Source organism: Xiphophorus couchianus, chromosome 7, assembly GCF_001444195.1.
Source record: "Xiphophorus couchianus chromosome 7, X_couchianus-1.0, whole genome shotgun sequence".
Taxonomy (NCBI): Eukaryota; Metazoa; Chordata; class Actinopteri; order Cyprinodontiformes; family Poeciliidae; genus Xiphophorus; species Xiphophorus couchianus.
In genome coordinates this window covers 19,230,737-19,253,728 of record NC_040234.1, presented here as the reverse complement: position 1 = coordinate 19,253,728, position 22,992 = coordinate 19,230,737, and the positions used below count along the sequence as shown (strand labels likewise).

At 36.6% G+C, this 22,992-nt stretch overlaps 1 protein-coding gene across 1 annotated transcript in view; it reads right to left on the bottom strand.

Annotated features, from left to right (window-relative positions):
• Window positions 1-885: 885 nt before the first annotated feature.
• Window positions 886-22,992, bottom strand: part of LOC114148738 (neuroligin-4, X-linked-like) — a 29,472-nt gene continuing 7,365 nt past the window's right edge. Inside the window, exons 4-9 of the mRNA XM_028024195.1 lie at window positions 20,552-20,737; window positions 18,822-19,272; window positions 14,719-14,932; window positions 12,076-12,200; window positions 6,836-7,445; window positions 886-4,689 (exon numbers count right to left, since the gene is read on the bottom strand). Coding sequence (XP_027879996.1) covers window positions 4,282-4,689; window positions 6,836-7,445; window positions 12,076-12,200; window positions 14,719-14,932; window positions 18,822-19,272; window positions 20,552-20,737 — 1,994 coding nt within the window. The 3' untranslated portion in view covers window positions 886-4,281. The remainder of the gene's footprint in view (window positions 4,690-6,835; window positions 7,446-12,075; window positions 12,201-14,718; window positions 14,933-18,821; window positions 19,273-20,551; window positions 20,738-22,992) is intronic.

The following is a 22,992-nucleotide window of genomic DNA, read 5'->3' as shown; positions in this document are numbered from 1 at the left end:
GGGACTTCCTCTAGCATACCTTAGAACGTAAAGAGAAATGTAAACAGATCAGAATTGATATAACATTAGAAGTTATTTGACATAAATAGTGGTGTAATAAACATACCACAGGCAGTTTATAGCATCAAAAGATGAGCAGACCTTTCATTTAAAACACATTAAAAAAATCTCAAGCTGGGGAGAATTTTTTCACTGGTACAAATATGATGATTGTGTAATGAAATGTAAACTTCTGATAAATATTTAAATATTTTTATTCAGAATGTGGGATTAAACTAAATAAATATTCTGCTTTTAGATTTGCTGATGACATCAATGAATTTATGTTTATGAAAATATTCAATAAGTTTTAAATCTTATTCTGAATTCTATTATGTTGGACAGAATACTTTTGTTTTTCTTTTAATTTTTGTCTAAAGGATATCAATTTTTATGGATTTAGATGTGAATTTCATTTTGTCATAGAGTCCACAAAATCTACAGTTATATAACCAAGCTCAATGTTCATTCACAAAAAACACGACCATAAGCTTCTTGTTACATTGCTCATATGTTATTGATCTGCTACGTGCATTTTTTTTTTTTTTACCCCTCCAGGGGGTCTTTTGTGGGCTCTAGTGTCCCTTATATGATAGTAGGCTGACAGGAAACAGGGAAGGAGAGGGGGGAAGACACGCGGCAAATGTCGTCGGGTCCGGGAGTCGAACCCGCGACGGCTGCGTCAAGGACTGAAGGCCTCCAAATACGGGTCGCGCTAACCACTACACCACCACGGCACGACTCTGCTACGTGCATTTTTGCGAAGAAGTTATGTCCTCTGAAGATTTTCTAATTGCTATAAATAAAAGAACCATCAAGTTACAGAAAGAAAATACCCACAACAAATTAATTTTAAAGTAATCAAATATCTAATTTAAACAGTGCCATACATATTAAAACAGGGACAGTAAAAATGTAAAATGCACAACAATTGTAAAATACTGATATTTTTATTTTTCAAAAATGCAGCAGAAATGTTTTAGGCTCGTCACACGCCATCCATCTGCTGAGACGGCAAACCCATAAGAAGAAACAAATATTCATCCAAACATCCTTTAAATATTATTTTTGTATCGTTTTGTAAAAGTTCTTTGTTCGCCACAAAGTTTTCAGCCATTTTAAATTTTTCACATATTCAGTTAACAAGTGACTAAAAAAACTCTGAGGAAAACTAATGAGGAAGTTACTTAGAATGAGCAGAGATTATAAAGGTCTCAATGTGACAAAGCTGCTTGTGGTCACACATGTTGAGGCTGGGAAGGAGAAGGGATGGAAGGACCGGACTAAAGTTGGATGAAGGAAAAGGGCTGGGAAACAAATGCAGTATAATACATAAATGCTGCAAAACCTTTGCTAGGGCACTTGGTTCAGTTACTGGATTTTAAGTCATTACGGGTCCTATAATCATTTTTGTTAACTGGAGCACTGCAAAAGGCTTTTATATGGTCTCCATGGGAGCTCTTTAAGTTAAATACTTTACTTATGCATGGAAATTGTTTGTAATGGATTTGAGAAATGCTTGATCTCTATTGCTAATGTCAAAGACCAGTAACAACCATAAGCCCTCCTACACTCACAGTGAAGTCAACAACAAAAACCTCAGTAATGTCATTATATCCACAAGACGATGGTCAGAATTTCAGAGATAGATTTCTTTTAATTCAACATTTTTAATTAAAAAAATGATCCTGTTTGAGGATATTAAGGCTTAGGAAGCAGCATGTTTGGAGCCTTGTTTTCCTACGGTGTTATGTTGCTCTCATTATAACCCAAAGCTACTTTATCTTCACCTCATTAATCAAAGCTTGCTCCAAACCAAGGTCGAGGAAAGTAAACCCAACTTCAAGCTGTAAAAAATTGATTTTAGAGAAGTTTTTTTAATCAGGGCCAGGATTTTTTTTTGTCAGCACTAGGTAGTTTAATCAGGGGAACAACTTGGAAAAACAGCGGCTCTTCGTGAAGTGTAAATATCAAGAGCACAGTGCCTTTCAGAAGTATTTGTACATTTTTATGTTAAAACCACAACCCGTAAAATACTTTATTATAACATATCAACACAAAGTTGTTAAAAATTGTAAAATGGAAGACAATTTATGAATTGTTATTATTTATTTATTTATTTATTTTTTCAAAAAACAACTGCAGATCCACATTTACTCTGGTACGTAAAAATAAAATCTAGTGTGCAAACTTCACCTAAAGTTCCAGGGGTCTCAAACTCCAGTCCTCGATGGCCGCAGTCCTGCAGCTTTTAGATGTGACCCTGCTGCACCACACCTGAATAGATTAAATAGATCATTAGCAAGGTTGGGAGAACTGATCTACACAAGGAGGAGGTAATTAAGCCATTTCATTCCCGTGTTTTGTACCTGTGGCACATCTAAAAACTGTAGGACAGCGGCCCTCGAGGACTGGAGTTTGAGACCCTTGACCTAAACTAACAGACAGTGCAAAACAGCATTGATCTGAGAAGCAGCCAATAGTAATATGTAAACTGATATGTAATATATAATTGCATCAAATCATATTGATGTGTTAAAATGACCCAAAGTCCAGATGTAAATCCAATTGAGAACCTTGGACTTAGAACCTGATGGTTACAAATGGTTCATCAAATTTGAGCTCATTTGTAAAGAAATATGGACCAAAACGATTCTTTAAAACAACAAAAGGTTTCTATTTGTGCAGAGCTGACAATGACAAAAGATTTATAGCTGTAAATTCATCAAAAGTTGACAAACCTTCCACTTTCCAATGGTGTACTATCGTGTAAAATGTCATTAAATTAAAAAACAGTTTGTGGTTGTAACATGAAAAAAGCGAAGAAGTTTCATAAATTTAATTACCTTATAAGGATCTTTTACAATAAATAATGCCTCATTGAGTTTTTTATACATTCCGTAAAATTCTGGGCCCCTTTAATCATCACCATCTGTCTGTCTTTCAAAAATCTCATTATGAGTTGGGGTTCAGAAAGGAAAATCATGTAAGAACAATCAGGGACAACGGGATAAAGGGTCAAAGGGTTAATGTTTTTTTTTTGTTTGTTTTTTTTGGCTGGTGCTTAATCATCAAACCAATATTGCATTATCTACACAGTACTAGCTCATTGATCAATGTTGAAAGAAAAAATGGCAGGATGATGTGTAAATATTCTATAGTTCAGCTGCTGAACAAGTATCTATATGGTCACATGTAAAAAAAAAAAAAAAACATCTCTAAAATGATTCTGCATAGCAAATGTAGCTTTTATATCAATGTACTGTGTAAATACTACAGCAGGTGAGATGGAAAGTCAACCAGCCTTGCTTTAGGACACCTATACAATAATATATTAATATCTGAAATGAAAGCAATAATGTGGTTAAATAAGTCATGTTTTAATGCAAGTAGCAGGTAAATGCTATAAATCATAATATATCTGTATCTTTCCATTCTATTTACAAGAGTTTGACACATAGCTGGTTAGAGTGACTCCTCAGTGAGTCTGGCAACGCTTCAGAGGACCGTTCTTCATCTAAATCTAACCTCTGTCTCTTGGCATACTTTCCATGTTGTTTTTTGATATCTATCCTCTTTTCCTCGCTGTCAAATATCACTCAACAAAATCTTTATCTCCCTTACAATCAATTTTTTTTTCCTTCAACTGAAATTGTCTTTTAATCTTTCTCTTGTAAATCTTTTTTTTACAACCATCCCTTGCTTTTTTTCTTTTCTTTCCATCTTAGCTTAGTTGGATCCTTGGCAGATAGGGCCTTTGATCTATTTTAATGGAAAAAAATGCTACATTCACATTTTAACAGGTTGTTCAAGTTGACATTAGCAGTCTGTGTGTGGTACTTCTCGACTCATTTCTACATCTGCGTCTGATATCCTCACTCCCAGGACAGTCACTCAGGTGTGGTAGTAGAGAACCAGAACTGACCCACGCACCATTTATCTTCTTCCTCAGGTGTAGAAAAAGCTGATTTAAAATCCAGAGCAGGTCTTGACATATTGGGTTTCACAGAGTTGTGTCTCTGGGGAACCCAGTTTAACTGCAGTTACCCAACATGCAACACACACACGTCTGCCTTCTCATTCTGACAGAAGTCTCTCTGTGGTTCAATCTGTAACAATCCTGCAGGGTAATTATTAGAGGTATTTCAGTCTGTTTTATGCATGTGTGTGAATGTGTATGTGTGCATGTGTAGGCGTGTTGGATTGTGAGCTGTAGATGTGTTTGTCAGTGTCTGGCTGCGGTTATACACGTGTGGTGGAGTGTGTGTGCGTGGAGATGTGTGTGTGGGGCAAGTGTGTATTACTATACGGGCTATGGTGTGTGTATCCCTGGTGAGGGTGGCCCATCCTCATCCCAGCCACCGATCCTGGTGTCATTGGGGTCATTGGTGTTGCAGGAGTAACAGGGTGTGACCCCGGGGTCACGGGCAGCGAGCCCGGGGTCAAGGAGGTCATGAGAGGAACATCATCTGGAGAGCGGCGCAAGGTTAGGGTATAATCAGGTGGACAGGTGAGTCGCACAGTGTCCAGTGTGCTGTAAATGTCCTGGGTGTCCAAACCGTCCAGGGCATCAAGCGTGTCCAAAGTGTGATGGTGGTGGGCGTTGTTTCGCTCATCCGCTGACGCAACATCACACTCGAGCCGCTTCACCTGAAACATGAATATTAGAAAGTAAGCACAATGATGATAAAGAAAAGAGAATAAATTTTAGAGATTTTTTACAGCATTTTCAGTAATAAATGCAGATTCAGTCAGTGTACAGTACCAAATGATGGAAACATTTTTGAGCTTTTGATGACAGAACAATGGTTCAATTTCAGTGAACCTTAAAAATAAAAATCATTTGCTCAAGTTTAATATTGAAGCTGAGTTATTAATCAGAAAATAAAGCATTTCATGGCAGGAGGCATTAGTAAAAATATAATGAGAGAGGGCATCTATGTATCATCTTGGCAAACCAGATTATGATTACTTAACCATTTCATTTTTTTTATCCAAACACCAAAACACTAAAAGGGATCAAATTAAATAATGATCTTTTTCCCAAAAGACTTTAATTCAAAGTAGATTGCTGAAATGGTAAATATGATAATCAGATATTTATTTTGATTCATATCTGCTAAATCACCTTAATGATATTGCTGGAAATGTATTCATTTTCAAATTCAAATAAATATTAGCCGAGCAAATCTTCATTTATAAGGTTTTAAGAGACAATTGGCACTACAAAAGAATTTATAGGAATGAGTAATAGTCATAATTTTATGAAAAATAATTTTCTTTTTAGAGGCCCCTTAAACTGCTTGTCCTTCCTCTAACATAATTTTAAATACATTTGAAGCTCACAATTAGCTACCATTGAGATGTATTCATCTCTAAAGGTATCAATAGTGAGGACATCACATTATTAGTTCATATTAGCTCCTATGTTATGGTGCGTTCACAAATTGAAAACAATAATTGGATATGTGTATCTACTGAGCACTAAGCTAGCCAGTAAAGAGGAATAAAGCTATTCTTATTTCATTAGCAGTTTTGCAATTGGTCCATCCATTCAAGCAACATTAGATATCATTTGGTCACTTCATAAAAGCTCTGCTATAAATCAAATGAGCAAACACACACTGTATCTTAATATCACTGGTTTACAGACTATAAAACTTATAAAGTTATTCTAGCACATGCCTAAATTGCATTTGAAACCTGTAAATTAGCATATCAGTCCTCAACTCAAACATGGATCACAATACTGTGTGTAAAAATAATGGAGTTTTTTGGGGGGGAGGGGGAGGGGGGAGGGGAGTTCTCACATAATCTAAAAAAAAAAATAACATAACAGACCGTTTAAGCAGGTGTCCTGCTCAGCAATATAGTTGAATTGCAAATGATTAGAAATTGTCTGGCATAAAAAGAATGTAAAAAGCTTCACTCAGTGTAATATTTTCAACCGAAATACAGAAAATGCATTTGAGACATTCAGTGAATGAATTGGAGGCAATTTGCCGCAATTCAAGCCATTGTACATCCACACACGCGCACCCATCCGAAAGCTCTTTTGCATTTTCATACTGATAATATCCTCTGATGACAGGCTGTGAGTCAGAAGAGCGATCTGTCAGCAGCTGCGCTTCCGGCAGGCCAAGAGTTTAGTAAATCTTTCCTCACAACCTCAACCAATTGAATCTCAGTGATTGACTAGTTCTGTATAACTTTTGTTGTTATTAAAGTCCTGTCAAACTCACTAATTCACACAAAAAGAGTTGAGTTATTTATTTAATACAAATAAATAACTTTATGCTGTCAGGGCAGATGTTTAGTAGTTTTAGCGAAACACTGGGTCAAAAAATGTGACCCAAGTTGTTGGATTGGACAAAGGACTAGAATTGTGTTACTTTTGTTACTCTATGTTACTTTTAGCTAATAGCTGTTTCATTTTTGCCTTTTCGTCAAGATATTATTTCCACTTTATTCTCATTGCCATTATTTTTTACATTGATCACAAAACACAAGTTAAACTTTTTCTTTTAATAGAGTTTTGATAGAGTTTAATAAGGTTTTAATAGACTTTATGTGGTTGTTTTTTTATTGGTTGGATAATTTATAAATGTAGTCCACTTATTTATGCAGAATTAAACTAAACCCACACCTCAATATTAGTTATTTGCTGCTCTAACAATTTTTGTAGAAAACCTAACACAGGAATCTATATCAAACTCATAACACAGCCGGTTAAATTAGATCAGCTTTGAGAAGGTGCACATGGGGCTATTTTAGAAATGGACAGAAGATTACTCACCTGTAATGACATCAGCCCCTCCCCCTGCAGGTGGGCTGCAACATCTGCAGGAGTTATGTCTCTTCTAGGAGGAGGCAGCGGACGTGGTCTTCTGTGCTCAAGACGTCTTTTGTCTTTCTTATAAAGCAGAGCCGCGAATGCAAGAATATTGAGAAACAGCAGTGATGCTCCTACTGCTATGGTAACTGAGAGTTCAGTCGAGTAGTCCTCATTTGGGATCCGAACTCCACTTTCCCCTCCGTCCTGACCCAAAGCGGACTCCGGAGGCTGTGGCGTTCCTCCTTGTGAACTTGGATGACGTGTGCTTATAGGAGGCCAACCTTTGGATAGACGCTTGGTATAGGAATAAGGCGTATCGTCTTGTGGAGAGGGACTGTGTGTGAAGGAGGAAACAGATTGCAAGAGTTCATTAACATGATGCAAGTGAGGAACAAGCTGGAGCCAGAAGGAGATCTTGGTGGCGCGGTAGTGGTCTCTGACACGCGGCTTGAGGCCAATGTGGAGGTACAGTTGCTCTTTGGGGGTGTATTTAGACCAAGCAACTTCTTCAAAGCGATTGGGCTTTGTGTGGATGAACTTGGTGTCTTGAGGAACTGGCTGGTTTGGATCCCTGAAAAAAGGAAAAATACTGACTGGTAAATCATTGTGAGAACATTCAAAGTGGGCTTTTTTGGTTTTAATAATTAAAATGTCTCATTTTAAATTTCTTGAATCATTTCTTGAATTAAGTGCTTGTATATTATCTAATGTGTCAGAAGCTTCCAATCTTAACTTTCCTTAATTATCTTCCCTTTGAAATTGAAATTACACGTATACATTTTGCCATAAAGTAATAATAACAACTTTAGGGCAGCATTGATTACTTTAATTTAAGTAATATTTAATGATGATCATCCTGGCTTCGAGAAACATTTTCTTCTATTTTCTCAAGTTTTTCCTTAGTCAGCAGCAAGCTAGAACCCTATAAGCATTTTCCGATCTTATTATTCTTTCTAGTGAAATGTTGTCCAATGTTGATTTTCTTTTCTTAAAAAAAACATACTTCTGGAGAATATTAAATACACCACATGTTCTTCTTTGTATGTACAACTGTTTACTCAATGAAAAGGTAAAAGTTAATGTTTCAGGTGAAATTACTTTCATTGAGGACTTACAAAACTGATTTTAATTTTGATAATGAGATGAGCTGATTATAAATATTTATAGGTTATAATACTTATAACCAATGATCACTTGAAAGTAGCTAGTATTCACTAAAATAAGTAGAAACTTAACTGGGACATCTATTTGGTCCTTAAGGATTCGATGGACTGAGATAACGTTTTGAACTCATAAATTTACATTAGATAAAATGATGCAATAAAGATCAAATGGAATTATTTTAATGCATCATGTTCAATCTCTTGTGGTTCAGATGTTTTTTGAAAATCTACCATTTATACTTGTATTTATTCTTTTGAAGTTCTTAAATCTAGCGGAATCCAAAAAAGCTTCTGAGCTTCTTCTTAGCCAGCCAAATTCCTCTGAGGAAACTGTTTCTCTCAAAGCTGGCCAACAATTTCACACAGACATCCATCCAATCAATATCAAGGTGACATGAAACAAACTACTGGCAAGTAAATTCTCAAAGGATACATTTTGTTTTTGGTGTGAGATTTTTTTTTTCCACTGAACATAACTCAAAAATGATTTATGTGTAGATCACTGACTTTTCCTGGTTATGTAATAGTTGGACACGATACAGCACAAACACATAAGACTGAGAGGGCAAGAGTAAGCAAAGATATACATTCAGGTATTTATAGTAAGAAAAATATTCATTTAGTAATAAAAAAATTACTGTTATGAAATATATTATTATCTACAATAATGAAATAAGAAAGGGGGAAAATCCATCTTCCTGAGACATGAACACAGACATCCTCCACTTTCTTTTTTTCTTTTTTTGCAATTTCTCAAATTATAACTACAAACTTCAATGAATTGTATTGGGATTTTATGTGATAAACTAACACAAGTGTTGATTTTGGTGGCCTGAGCACAAATATGTGTCACAGTTTTCAGGATTTATTTGTAAACAATGTTGAAAACCATGTTTATCCCTACTTTACAATTATATGCCATTTTCGGTTGATCTTTGACATAAAATCCTACAATGAACTGTTAGTTTTTCACAAATGTGAAAATACCAAGTAACATTAATATTTTTGCCTGACAACATATTTGCATCAATCAGCATACAGTATTTGCATTAGCAGTCAAACTGTTACAAAATGTACACTAATTTTGAAATTAAAATGTCATTTGCTGATTTTGCTGTATGAGCAGAGCAGAAATGCTGCTATAGTGGGAAGCCCAACCAACACCCAAGCAAATGCACAAGCTGAGGATTGATACGCCCACGCAGCTCACAAAATATACATCTGGGAGTGTCGCCTCGCCAGTTAAATTGAGCTGTCGCAGAGTTCCATCATCGTCTGTGGCGCTCTCAGCAGAGTGGAATCTCTTTTTCAGAGAAAGTTGCCCATTGATAATTGAAGGGTGGACTGAACTCTTCACATCCCTCTTTTGGTGATTTTTGTTCTGCGACTTGCTATGGTGGTAATGATAATTCAAGCTGTGCTGGAAACTGCAAATCTAATGTGATGTCACTGCTTTAGTGCATCCACATTAGAGATATGTTTCTTTATTTCTTTTTCACACGTCAGAGTTAAATCTCTAAAAGCACTTTTCCTATTCTTTATGTTGTCAGAGAGAGAGAGTGTTTGTTTAGATTAGCAGTTACACTGAAGATGTCTCTATAAATCTAAAAAGATCGTAGTGGAGGGAGCCTCAATTGAATTAATCAATGGTAATTTCTCACTTATGCTGGTCTATCCTCAGCTATTATATTTGTCTCTTAGAGTGTTAGAGTAAAGAGATAAGCAAAAGTCTCATCAGTGCCTGCAAAGGTAATCACACCCTTTCAATGTGTTCACATAATGAACATAACATTCAATGTAAAATGTTAAGGTTTCATGTGGTAGATCAACCAATGCATTACTGCAAATAGTTGTTAATGTGAAAAATGGCTGCAAGATAGCCCAAACTCAATCAGATTGGAAGGAGGGCTATGACACAGATTGGCAATTCATTCTAAATCTCAACATCGATTACGCCATAGAAAACCAAACCAAAGCCATCTCAGTCTCAAGCCTTTTGTCAACTCTAATCAGCTTTCCTGTCCCTGCTGAAGAAAAACATGCCCACAGCATGGTGCTGCCACCACCATGTTTCATATGGGTAGGATGTTTCCAGTGTGATGTTCACTGCCAGTTTTCAACCACAAAATGTTTTTCCTGTGGGGATTGATGTTCAGGCTTGGTCCCATCTGACAAGAGTACTTTCTTTTTATAAGCGTGCTGTGTTAGGTCTCCCTAACATAACTGCCTGATGGCAGATGGAAATTTTGACAGCATTCTTTATGGTCACTTTCTTCTTGTTAGCATTTTAATGAAAAGCAGATGCATAAAAGAGGTATTTATGTTAATGGTGGTGGGGTCCTTCTGGACAGATTCTCTGGCTTTTGCCTATAATCCAAAAACATACAACTGCTCTCTATGCAACTGCCTTAAGAGTGAGTTTGTGTACATTGTTGTTTGCCCCATGAATCTCTTTGCAACCTTGTGATGGACTGGTAAACTTCCTAGGGTATACACCGCCTCTCACCCAGTAACTGATGGAAATAAGCACCAGACCGGCCCACAAGTCCCAGTAAGAATGAAAGAACATTGTTACCAAACAGATGAACTGAATAGTATTTTATGAGACATTGAAAGCGTCTGATTCTGTTTTATAACCTAACTATGCTTTATACTTCTCCACAACTGTATCTGTGGCCTGCATGCTGTGCTCCTTGTTCTGCATGATGCCGTTTGTTCACTATTGTTCTCTAACAAACCACTGAGGCCTTAAGTGACTTCAGCAAATCATTACTTGCTCTGGATTTTATTTAGAGGAATCAAAATAAAATGGATAAATGCAGATTGATTTCTCTCTTTTACATCTTTATTGGTAAAATATTTAGAAAACCATAAATGTGTTTTCTTCCACTTTGCATGTGTACACCTCTTTGCTTTGGTCTACCGCATAAAATGTACATTGTGGTCTATTGTGTTATGTTAACAAAAATAAATAAGGGTTAAGATGTTTGCAGGGCGCTGTATATACTGTCAGATCTGCAAAGTTTAAAAGTGATATTTTTTCTATACTTATATTTCTCTAAGCCACAGGCAGATAATTTCATTTTCAGTTTAATAAATTGAATCCTCTAGCTTTAGGCAGTACTTTTTCATTTAACATTTTGAGTAAGTACCCCGTTCCGCAGAAATGATCGAGTAGAGAAAAGAAGAGAGTAGGTTACTTCAAGGCCCTGAAAAAACTGAAAAGGCCTGTCAAGATTTTGACAGAACATCACAGTGCAACCATTGCCAAAACAATCTGCAGTGCTACTTTCTTGATTTTATTTGAATAAGTATCTCCTCATCACCCTAAGATGCTTTGAAGGAAAAACACAGCACATTCCTCACCTGTCAATTCATTGTTTGTTCCTATTAACACTGTTTTCTACTTTAAAAATCTGTTTTCGTAGTGGAAACTCCCCTTCAAAATAAAATAATTCCATAATATAAAAAAAATATATGTTATGAATAAAAATGCAATCCTGAATGTCAGTTAGCAATTAGAAAGAAGATATGTATTAGAATATGTGTTATGAATCACTTTGAGTTAGCCCAAAGAATTAAAGCGAGCGTATTAAGAACTGCACAGTGAAGAGGCACAAAGCTGTTTATCTTAATAACAACATTGACTTGAATCTTGGCCGTCTCATTTTAAGCTTGGATGAGATTTGTTCCTGTAAATTCAAGAGTGAGCTGTCCACACTCACACAAACAACACTGTATGTTGCCAAACCCTTGTCTCTGTGAAGTCATACAAAAAAAACGAGGAGGAAAAAAATCAATCAGCACACTTTATTTTACATTCGAAAATGTGATTAAATGTCTGGGCCTTCATTCATTAAAATAAGACCTCTTCTCCTCGTAGGCAAGGATTAGATATTGATATCGCAGTAAAGCTAATTAGCTGAAGAGATGCTTTGTTTTTCATGAGTTTTTGCTGCACAAAGAAAATGAAAAACCCTGTCAGTGGGATTTTCCGTCTGATTGATGTTTCACGTCACTGAACCTTTTTCAGCTTACCCGGTCTTGGCGAAGTTGGTCCAGTAAGTCATTACCACTGCACTCAGCATCACGTCGTTCTTGGAGAAGTTACAGTTGAACAGATCAGTGGGACCCACCATGGGCACCCCGAACACGTAGGGCACCTACACACACCAATACACACGCTGGATTAACCTACACAATACATCCAATCCCTGCTTAAAATAAGACAATATGTAAATTGACTTCAAAATAAAGCCTCTAATTCTTTTGAAGATTTAAAAGGATTGTGGTGTAAGTCAGACCTAGAAGACAGTAAATACTTCTGTTTTTAGAGAATATGCGTAAAGCCTTAGAGCAGAACATGTTTAGCATCAGTGAGCTAAAATTTCATAACCACTCAAAAGACTGTATTTGAAGTAGCCTAAAAGAAAATTAGAACTCAGCTCCTTCTCTCTCTTCAGACTTTAGAAGAGCTCACATGAATGAAAAATGTGAATAAAATGTTCAGAATTTCCGTATTGAAAACAACTGCCTACACTGCAAAGCAAATAAAAATAAGGGGGGAGAGATGTGGAATCGCACAGAGCAAATTAAGCACATTAAAACCCTTTTCATCTTTAAGGGTACTTGTACAACTGATGATGCATCCAGCAACTGCTGTTTTCTAAGCTTGGTACTGTTCTCGTTTAGATATTCCTTGCAGTATTTACATCTCTGCTGTAATTAAAACAGGTGATTAGGGTCTTTTTTTGCTTTGTTTTGCCTTTTGCTTAGAATAGCTCTCTGATAATTATAATAACCAACTGTGAAACACAGCTCACATTTGTATTTTTCAAGCAGAATTTTAAATTGATCTCTTTCTTTGCACCTTTCTGCCTGCCTTAGCTTTTATTAGTTGCACATAAAAAGGGAACCCACACCTATAGTAGAAAGTATCAAAACATAGACCAAGGAAAATAATTCAATAGTTTTTTTCACCTTTATTTGACATCTATTTTGTACAGTTCAACTAAAAAAACAAACATCTGTTGGAAGGAAAAATGTACAACTTAGTTTGATTTGGTTCAATTCTGAGTATTTCTGCTGTGAAGCTTTTTGAACAATTTCCGAAGAGTTCATCAAGAGATGGATTATTTTCTGACATTTCCCAAATGCTCTTGAGTATTATTTCTCCTCTTTTCATTTAGCTTCATAAATTAACTTTTATTTAGCAGTACACTTAACCTGTGTTGCTGTATGCCTTTTAATTTAAAACAGTTTTGAGCAGTTGAGTGTACTTTAAATATTAAAGTTGTACTTGGCACGAGGGTAAAGTTGAGAAAACAGATGTAAATCTATTTACAAAGGCATAGTTGTTGGGTTTTGAGATCATCACAGATCAGGCACTCACCATTAACATGAAAGTTATATTCATTAAGTGCTATAATTGATCTGTTTAAACAGTTTATTTTTTGTTTTGTTTTATTTTTTGTTTGGACTTGTGAAATGTGTAGCATCAATGCGGGATCAAAATCTTACATACAGACTGACATTTAAACATTCACCTTTGTATTTGTATTTGGATGAATGTCCCTCATAAAGCCGTAGATGAAGTGCATCCTTTTTGGAGCCATCAACAACCTTGCAACTTAATTTTGCTAGAGTATTTGGCCACTTCTCTTGTCAGAAATGGTAGTTCAGCTTTGAAGCATGGTCCAAACAAGTTTAATAGGGCTGAAGTTGGCGCCGTTCCAGAGCCTAAAATGTTAGACTGATTTATTCCTTTCAAAACCACTGTTTTTACATGGTTTTGGGATATGTGCTTTGTTGAAACATTCAGTTGTGTCCCACTTTTTGACTCTCTGATTCTAAATGTCATTATTTATATTGCTCAGGGGGCAACCGAGTTACCACTAAAGCTCAAGCTTCCACACACTGGAAGAAAGATTCCGAAACACCATGAAGCCACTTAAAAATCACATTTGCCGAGCGACCAGCTCTGAAACCGACACCTTCAAGGGGAAATGAAATTAGCTGCAGTTATTGGATAAGTACCTTTTGGTGATAAAGATTGATATTTTGGGCCAAAACAACAGAAAGAGAGTCAAGGTAAAACTTTTAAACCCAAGAATACTATACAATCTTTTAAGCACAGTGGCAGCAGCCTCTTGCTGAAGTCTGCACAAATCTGGTGCAACAATGAAGATGGAGGACTACACTTATCTTCTCCTCCACAGCTTTCATGCTAAAACCTGGATTCAGCGTGGTGGACCAAACAGAAAATTATTAAACAGTTTTTTAAACGAACAAAGCAAGCAAAAATATTAAGCTCTGTAGACCCCTAAACCTCAACGTTATTGGAAATGTAACAACTATCCCTAAAAACCAGAAGAGACTTAGCTTTATTGCAACTAATAATACCATTCTAATCTTACCATAATATGATTTTTTTCATACTGTGTAGAAAATACTTAATCATTTCTAAATTGTGTACCAAAATTATGGAAGTTGTATGTTGTATCATCATTCCATTTTGAAAAATTGTTTTAAATAAATCATTAAAACCCCCAAATGAATCACATTTATGCTCATAGTGAGTGTATCTAAACATCTACATATATATTCTCGTTTTCTTAACATCTAATATCATCTCTTTTGGCAAATCAAAAGCAAATATTAGGAGAAACCCAGCAGTCTTACCTCATCACCATGGGCAGAATCAGCCCAGGGTGGCGTGGCATCACTCTGGCAGTGGTGGTAAAAGGAGTAGAAGTAGGTAGGAGACCCATACTGTGCATGGAGATCTGCTGTAGCAATGGCTGGCGCCACCCACTGGTGATCTGTAAACAGTGCTACCAATGTCTTTCGACGAGTTTCTGCGTTGTCGCGGTCTGCCCAGTCAGTGTACATGAACCTTCACAAAACATATTTGAAATCAGCTTGCTGCTTGACTAAACAATATATTTCACCTATACCAAATAATTTGTGCTCCTAAATACATTTTCTGCATGGTCAAGTATTTACATTTAATGCATTAGCTTTCCAAATGTTGGAGTCACAGATGGTTTGTTTAAGTTATTAAAAATAAACAAATGAACTTCAGGTCTTCCCTGCTGCTCATTGAGTACAAAGCTTTCAGCTTGTTAATAGTACTGTAAGCTGGGTGGTCACGCCAGTGCTGGCAAAGCAGTTTTCTAACAGCATTTTATTGCTAAAAGACAGTAAAATAAAGGATGGCATCTACACGGAAGTCCTTGCAAAAAATAATAATAATTAAGATTAGCTTGGCAGAGTATTTTGAAATAGTGAGAAAAGACAACTAAAATGACAGATCAAGTTAAATGGGCCCCACCAAACACACCCAATGTGTGTGCAACCAACAAATAACCAACAACCGCTCGGTGAATCTGGCTAAATGCTAAATTCATTAATCGTGCATGTCTACCGTGACATTATATAGCTGAGTATCTGAAATCTTTAGAGGGTGGTTTTACTGCAGGGAGGAGGGAAGTACAGAGGAGTTGAGAGCAGAATGATGATCAGACCAATGAGTACAACAAATTGACTAATGGATGTTACTGTCCAGAAAGAAGTCCAGCGATCACTGTGTTACTTGGCAACACAGAGCTTTGTATGCACAGTAAATCATGGGAGTTTATAGGCTACAGTTGCTGTGCGAACAATATATCTGGGACTGTAATGCTCAAAGATAGCTGTTTTATCTACATGTTTATTGTCTGTGAGGGTGGATTTTTATTTATTTCATAGATTATTATTTTTACCTAAAGGCCATTGACACCTGATGGCATTGAAGTGGTTCGTTCTCCTCAGTATGTTAGCAACTTGCAAAATTCAGTTTGTCTGCACTAAATCAAAGTGTAGGGATAAAGATACAATATAATTGGAATTATCTTTAGCCTTACTTTGTAAACTATGATTTTATCAACGCATATTGTGTTCATTTGTGAGCATTTGAATTGCAGCTGGCAGACTTTGGTACTTTCCACTCAGACACATTATTCCCCATTAAGAGCTTCAATGTTTTGTAGCATTATTCAAAGAAAAGGTTGTGCTACATAAAATTTACTTTTGTGTTAATCTATGACCATTATTAAGCTTTTAAGCTTTTTCGTTTTTGCAGAAGATCAGCAGATATACAAAGATCAAAGTCAAGACAAAAGACAAAGCTGCGTTCGAACTGCGTAAACCCTGCTTATTTCAGGCACGCAATAAATAGAAATGTTGCTTACAAACCCCCATTGCTTTAATTTTATGCCATTCCTTGAAAAACCTTTATCAACATTCTTTGATCAATAATTATTATTTCTCAAAAAATGGTTGAGACTAGGCCTGTCATAAGCATTGTGTACACCAAGGTTTCAAAACCAAATGTTTTGAACGCCGCCACCTTGAGCAGGCATAAAGAATAAATATGTTTGAACTCATCTCCAGTCATTGTGTTCAAACTAAACGAGTAGTGTCAGCACTCTCATAAAGGTATTGCTATTTTAAAACTACAACTGTAAAGCTATAATCTGCATGTCTGACAAGCAACCAACTGCAGGCTAGATAGTTAGTTCTATTATTAATCAGCTGATATCAGCTTGTTATGTTTTTCAGTAAAGGATTTAAAGAGAAATGCGTCAGACTAGAATCACCTGATTTTCAGTTTGACTGACCCTGACAGGTGAATTGCCCAATATAACCTCAAAAATCAAGTATTTTTCTTATCAGTGGAGAGTACTGAATTAGGTTTTACCAGATCTTCCATGTGTAAGCTGTTACTTCAGGGAAACCCAAGTTTGATTGTTTTTTATCTACCAGAAGTTTAAAATTAGGGGCTGCACAGTGGCGCAGTTGGTAGCACTGTTGCCTTGCAGCAAGAAGGTCCTGGGTTCGATTCCCGGCCAGGGTCTTTCTGCATGGAGTTTGCATGTTCTCCCTGTGCATGCGTGGGTTCTCTCCGGGTACTCCGGCTTCCTCCCACAGTCCAAAAACATGACTGTCAGGTCGATTGGTTTCTCTAAATTCTCCCTAGGTGTGAGTGTGTGTGTGCATGGTTGTTTGTCCTGTATGTCTCTGTGTTGCCCTGCGACAGACTGGCGACCTGTCCAGGGTGTACCCCGCCTCTCGCCCGGAACGTAGCTGGAGATAGGCACCAGCAACCCTCCCGACCCCATTAGGGACAAGGGTGAACAGAAAATGGATGGATGGATGGAAGTTTAAAATTAAGTTTGAGAAAGCTGAAAAAGCGAAAGAAAATTGAAACTGCATTTTATGCAGAGGATGAATGTAAGGCTGCTACTTTTACTGAGAGGCTTAGTGAGATAACAGGTTTGTTGTAAGTGCTACATCTCAATTGCAATGTTATTGTTTGATGTCTGTTAAGGATTGCTGGATTTGGAAATGTTGGCAGCTATTAGGGTTTTTTTCATGTGTTAATCTTAGCAGAAGAATCTCCACTTTGTAAGAAATATACAGAGACAACTGTTTACATTTAATACTACTAGCCAGACTATTTGAGCTAATTTCTAATTGAAGATGCTAAGGACAAATTCCTATTTCAACTCTAATAATTTTGTCTTTGTTTTAAAATAATGGTAAAACTCTGTTTTACAGCAACCACTCATGAAACATACACTTGCCACTCTGCTCTTAATTATAATTAATGGTGAAAGGCTGGATAAAAATAGTTAAAAAGGGTTTATTTATAGTTTATTAAGACAGTGGTTCTCAAAACGTTTCAACTTCTGACTGACACATAAGCAGCAGAAGAGACCGCTGAGGCAGAGCTAAGGTTCATTGTGCCAGCCTTATGTAAGTCAGTCATACATGGGGTACAGCATCAACAGTGAACACATTGTCTTTCATCTATTTGTAAGAACTGTTTTTAATCTCTTCTAAAATAGATAGCATAATTATTCTTTCACCATTATACTTTTTGTTATTTTGTGATTTTTTTTTTTGCACTCAGTATTGTGAACTTGTTGATTTTTAACCCCAAGTGGGGTCCAGACAGGCCAGACTTCATGAGCCAGTACTTTAAGACCATCAAGGAAAACTGGGATTGGTAGGTCAGCTTTACAAAAAAAACTTATATCTGTCTTTCAGCCATAAAATTGGTACATCTCTGCTCCTGGTGTTACTGTAGAAAGAGCAACATGGCTTTATTTGGTATTATAGCAACTACTGATGCTATGAGCTATAATTATTAAAATATATTAGTAGCAGATATTTGAAGTTGTCATACCGCAAGAATCTCATATTCATTCATGCATTGTAACCACTAGATAAAAATCAATAAACATAAAAAGAATAGTATTTAAAGCAGTAGCTCATGACTTTTAAACTGCTTCTTTTCTAATACCCTGCATTAGCCAGCTGTGCTGCAGTCAAAACACTAGATTCAGGATCATAAACAGCAACAACAACCGGAGATTCAGTTTTGGATTGTAGCTTTCATGTCTACAAATAATACATTCATCACTGCCTTTGCTTATTAAAAATATAAAAGTCTATATTTTCTTGTAAGGAGTTTCTGTTCATTTCAGTTACAATGTCCTTCAGCCACCTTAAGGATCATCACTACCGAGTGCAGCTGCATAATGCTTGCCAAGTACCTATTTCTTCATTCCTCCAACATACAATTATGCATCTGTGGATGAGGATAATGTGGACCCATTTATTGCCCTTTTCCCTTCTTTGTCTATTCGATTAATTCTAAGCAGGAAGGCTGGTAATCATACTTTCAAGAATGTCACATGGATGCTTAAACATACATAGATTTTCACTTTCTTACTCACCGTATGCTCTCTCTTAGTGTATCTCGGCCTTCTGGGTAACCATACAGACTATCCACAAAGTCTGACACGGCAAAGTCAAAGTCCTCGGCTGTGACACCGTCCTCAGAGTCCACAATTCCCTCCACAAACTTCACGCCTTCCCCTTGGTTGACCCCCAGCATCACATCATAGTTCAAAAACTCTCCCTGCTCCATCAGAATCTGAGGGTCATCAGGTATAACGTCGCCATCAATCACCGGGGCAAAAGCAGTGTGATATTTGGCCGGAGTAATGTTCTGCTCCACAAGTTCACGGAAACTCCGGCCCTGGAGGCAGGTGACCAGTTGAGTGCTATCATCAATGCCACAGCCAACCCTCTCGCCGAGCTGCCGGGCATATTTGCTTGGCTGGTAGTTGACAGCCCAACTGGCTAAAGCGCTGCCACTCTGGATAATGGCTCTGTGGAACAGATCTGATGCAAAAAAAAAAGAAAAAATCAATAAATGCAAAAAGGCAAATTTTTGTAAATACATTTTTGTACACAAGCCCACCAACACACACGTATACTAATATTTTTTTGGTTAAAAAGTGTAAATAGCCTTGTAATACATGTATCTTTACTGTCCAGCTCTGTCCGGATTTGTGTGTGTGTGTATGAAATGTGTTCATCAATGCCAGAACAAAAGTACAAGACTAAAGAAGAGGCTGATTGTAAACGGGGTTAAATGAGTCCTGGGTTGACATGACATGAAAGGCCACTCAGACAAGAAGAAGCCAGTTCTCCAACAGCAAGTTAGAAAGCCAAATGACAGCAAAAAAAGATGCAAAGTTTTGAAGACATATCATGTGGTCTGATGAACTTACATTAAAGTGTTCTGCCATAATGACTATTGCAAAATTTTGAGAAAAAAGGGGGACATTTGCAAACTTGAGGTCAACATCCCAATTGTGAAGAACGGCAGTGGCAGTAGCATGTGTGGTTGTTTTTCTGCAGCAAGGACTGGTGGACTTCACAAATTAAATGGCAGTATGAGGAAAAGAACATCATGTGATAAAATTGAAGCAACATCTCAAAATTTCAGCTATGAAGTTAAAGCTTTTAAATGCTTTAAAAGATTAAAACAACTGGAAATGTTTCAAAGGCTGAACAAGGACCAAAGCATAACTTGTAACCACACAACTTGAACAGGAATGCAATGGAGTTGATAATATCCAAATCCCAACATAACTAAAATAAAAGGTATGTGAATTGTATCCAGTCAATTAAGTTTTATTTATGGTCCATTTTTCATGTAATTAAATGTCACATGAAAGAGTTCAAATGACCTTAGAAAATCACATCAAATATGCTAAACTAAGTAAATAAAAAAATAGTGAAACATTAAAATTTTCCTGTACATAAAAGAAACAAATAAATCAAGATTTAGCACAGAGTTGTAGCAAAATAAAAGTTGAATTGCAGCAAACAAAGATAAACTTACTTAAAAAGTGATAAATGCATAAAATGTAAAGGCTTAAGTAAAAACCATAGAAAAGGAGACAAGTTTTTCATTTTATTTGAAAGGCAGCATTTAAGGCTTTTCATTCTTATTTACCTTGGTTCCAAATATGTATGATACATAATGAATGAGTTTTCCTAGAATACACCATCCTCATCAATTTCTGTTTACTATTTTTTACGAGGAAAAAAAAATCAAGTGAAAACTAAACATCAGTGAGTAGTGAAATTGTATTGCATGATTTTCTCTTACCTTCAGAGTAGTGGGACAAGGTGAGGAGGCTAACGCATGATGCACCAGCACCAGATCCAAACACGGTGACCCTGCTTGGATCGCCGCCAAAGGATGCAATGTTCTCCTTCACCCAGCGCAGAGCCTGAATCTGATCTAGCAAGCCGTAGTTCCCTTTTGCTGCCTGGTCACCTGTACTGAGAAATCCTGCAGGTAGGCAGAGATAAAGGAAAGTCATATTAACTGCAAAACATATACGGCCATGCTCAGTTGACTAAAATGTGTGTTCCAGTTCATCTCTTCTGTCAGATTAAAAGTACCATTTGAAAATAACTTTTAAGCAGGGTTTAAACATACTTTTGCAGTAAACCCACATTTCTGAATTAAAATGTTTCTTATTGGTCTGACTTAATATTCTGATTTTAAATGTAATGTTTTTGGCCAATTATAAGCTGGAAAATCATAATAGTTAACGGATACAAAACAAATTGTTTTTAACTTAGTGGGCTTTTCAATAAAATTCTCAGTGATTGAACATGACTGTATGAATGTACAACTTTACAGTATCTTTTGAAATATTCATGCTGCTTTTACTTTTTCACACACTGCTGTGTAATTTAAAGAAACTAATGGGACTTTATGTAACAGACCAATACAAAGTAGTGCTAAATTGCAGACACATTAATAAAAATATTTAATGTGTGTTATTAGTTGTTTTGAGTTAACTAACTCAGGGCTTATCACGAATGTATGCCACACTTTTCAGATATCATTTGTAAAATATGCCGAACACTGTGTCCTTTTCCTTCCACTTCACAATTATACACTTTTTTGTGTTGGTCTTTCCCTGTTATAATATCTCTATAAAACACATTGAGCCTTGTTATTGCATAGTGACAGAATGTGGAAAATTTCATGGAGTATAAATACTTTTGCAAGGAACTGTATTTATCATAGCTTTAAAAATGAGATGGGGGAAAAAAAGATGTGGTGTTCTTATTTGGTCTTAGACTGGACCAAACCACAAAGGTGCAGTCATAGTACTGTGAACTTACACAAGCAGAAAACCACACACGCTTGCCATCACACCCACAGCCGCCTCCTATTCCCTCTTCTACTGACATTATTAAGTAAACACAGAAGATCCTAATGGCTCATTTTGCCACAGTATATCTCATTACTGCAGAAGCTCATTTCTGTGAACCTCCGGCACAAAAAGAGTATAATAACCGTGAAGGCAAGGCTAAAGCAGTGCATTACTTCACTCCTGTGCATTTTATCAGACGTTTTATTGAAGCAAAAAGGAAAATATCAGGATTATATTAATTCTGAATGGTTACAGGATTATATGCATTCAAGCAATATTTAACTAAAACTGTTTAAGGAGTTCACATTTTCACAGAGGCATATTTCATTTCCAGGTAAATACTGCAGAGTAGGCAAAAAAATCATTGGCATAATAGTGTATTGCATTGTGTAAATGGGCTCACCTCATGCATCCACTCATGACGATGGAAAACAGGGGGAGGAGGAAGGTGATTCTGCTACTCAAAATGAGGAGGATGATGATGATGATGGTAATGGTGAAGATTGTATTGGAGGTGGCATAAACACACAAAATGGAGGGAGGGGGGGTGAAGACAAAAATAGGCATGTAGAATTGTTCTTTGTTTAGCTCACAATGTTGATCACATCTGCAGCAGCAATTTTCCACAAGGTCAGCCTTAACTCTGCATCTAATAAAAACATTTAATTTCAATGTTTAAAGATGTTTACATTTTTTTAGAAAATGTTCAACTCTGATTCAATACATTTTCAAGAAAACCTGCGCCGCCTGAGGCGACCTGATAGCTAAGCTGTGAGGGCACATGGGCATAAATGCCTTCAAGCAGCGAATCCCAAGACCAATTCCAAGCCTGCTGGACCTTTTACTACATGTCTTTCTCCACATTTCCTGTCTGCACCGCTGTGGGCTAATAAAAAAAACCATTATCTGTTTAATTAAAGCTGAGCCAAAGATGTGGTGTTCCTTTTAAGAGCAGAACCTCTCATAAAGTCTTCAAATGCTTCCATACAGCAGAATTAGCATCAGCTTTGTGCTTTTAAAGAACATTTTAATGGATAAACAAACTTGAAACAATGCCCCTGACATTTTGTTATTGTTATAGTTTTTATATAAAATATCAATATCACTGAGGCAATTGAATATTCATCTTGTCCGGTTGACTTAATCACGCTGAGGCCATAGATACTCTGCTCGCATAAACAACTCAATACTCCGGCTCTTAGTACAGCCAAGTAAATGATGCTTTGTGGCATTAAATGTTTTAACCCTTATGTGCCCCTTCCTTAGCTATGTCACACCGATAACTGCAGCTACAAAAAGCCTAAACGGATTTTAAGATAGTCTATTTGTTCAACTCTTTGGCTTTGTAGGGCTGACTAAAATTAGAAAAACCAAA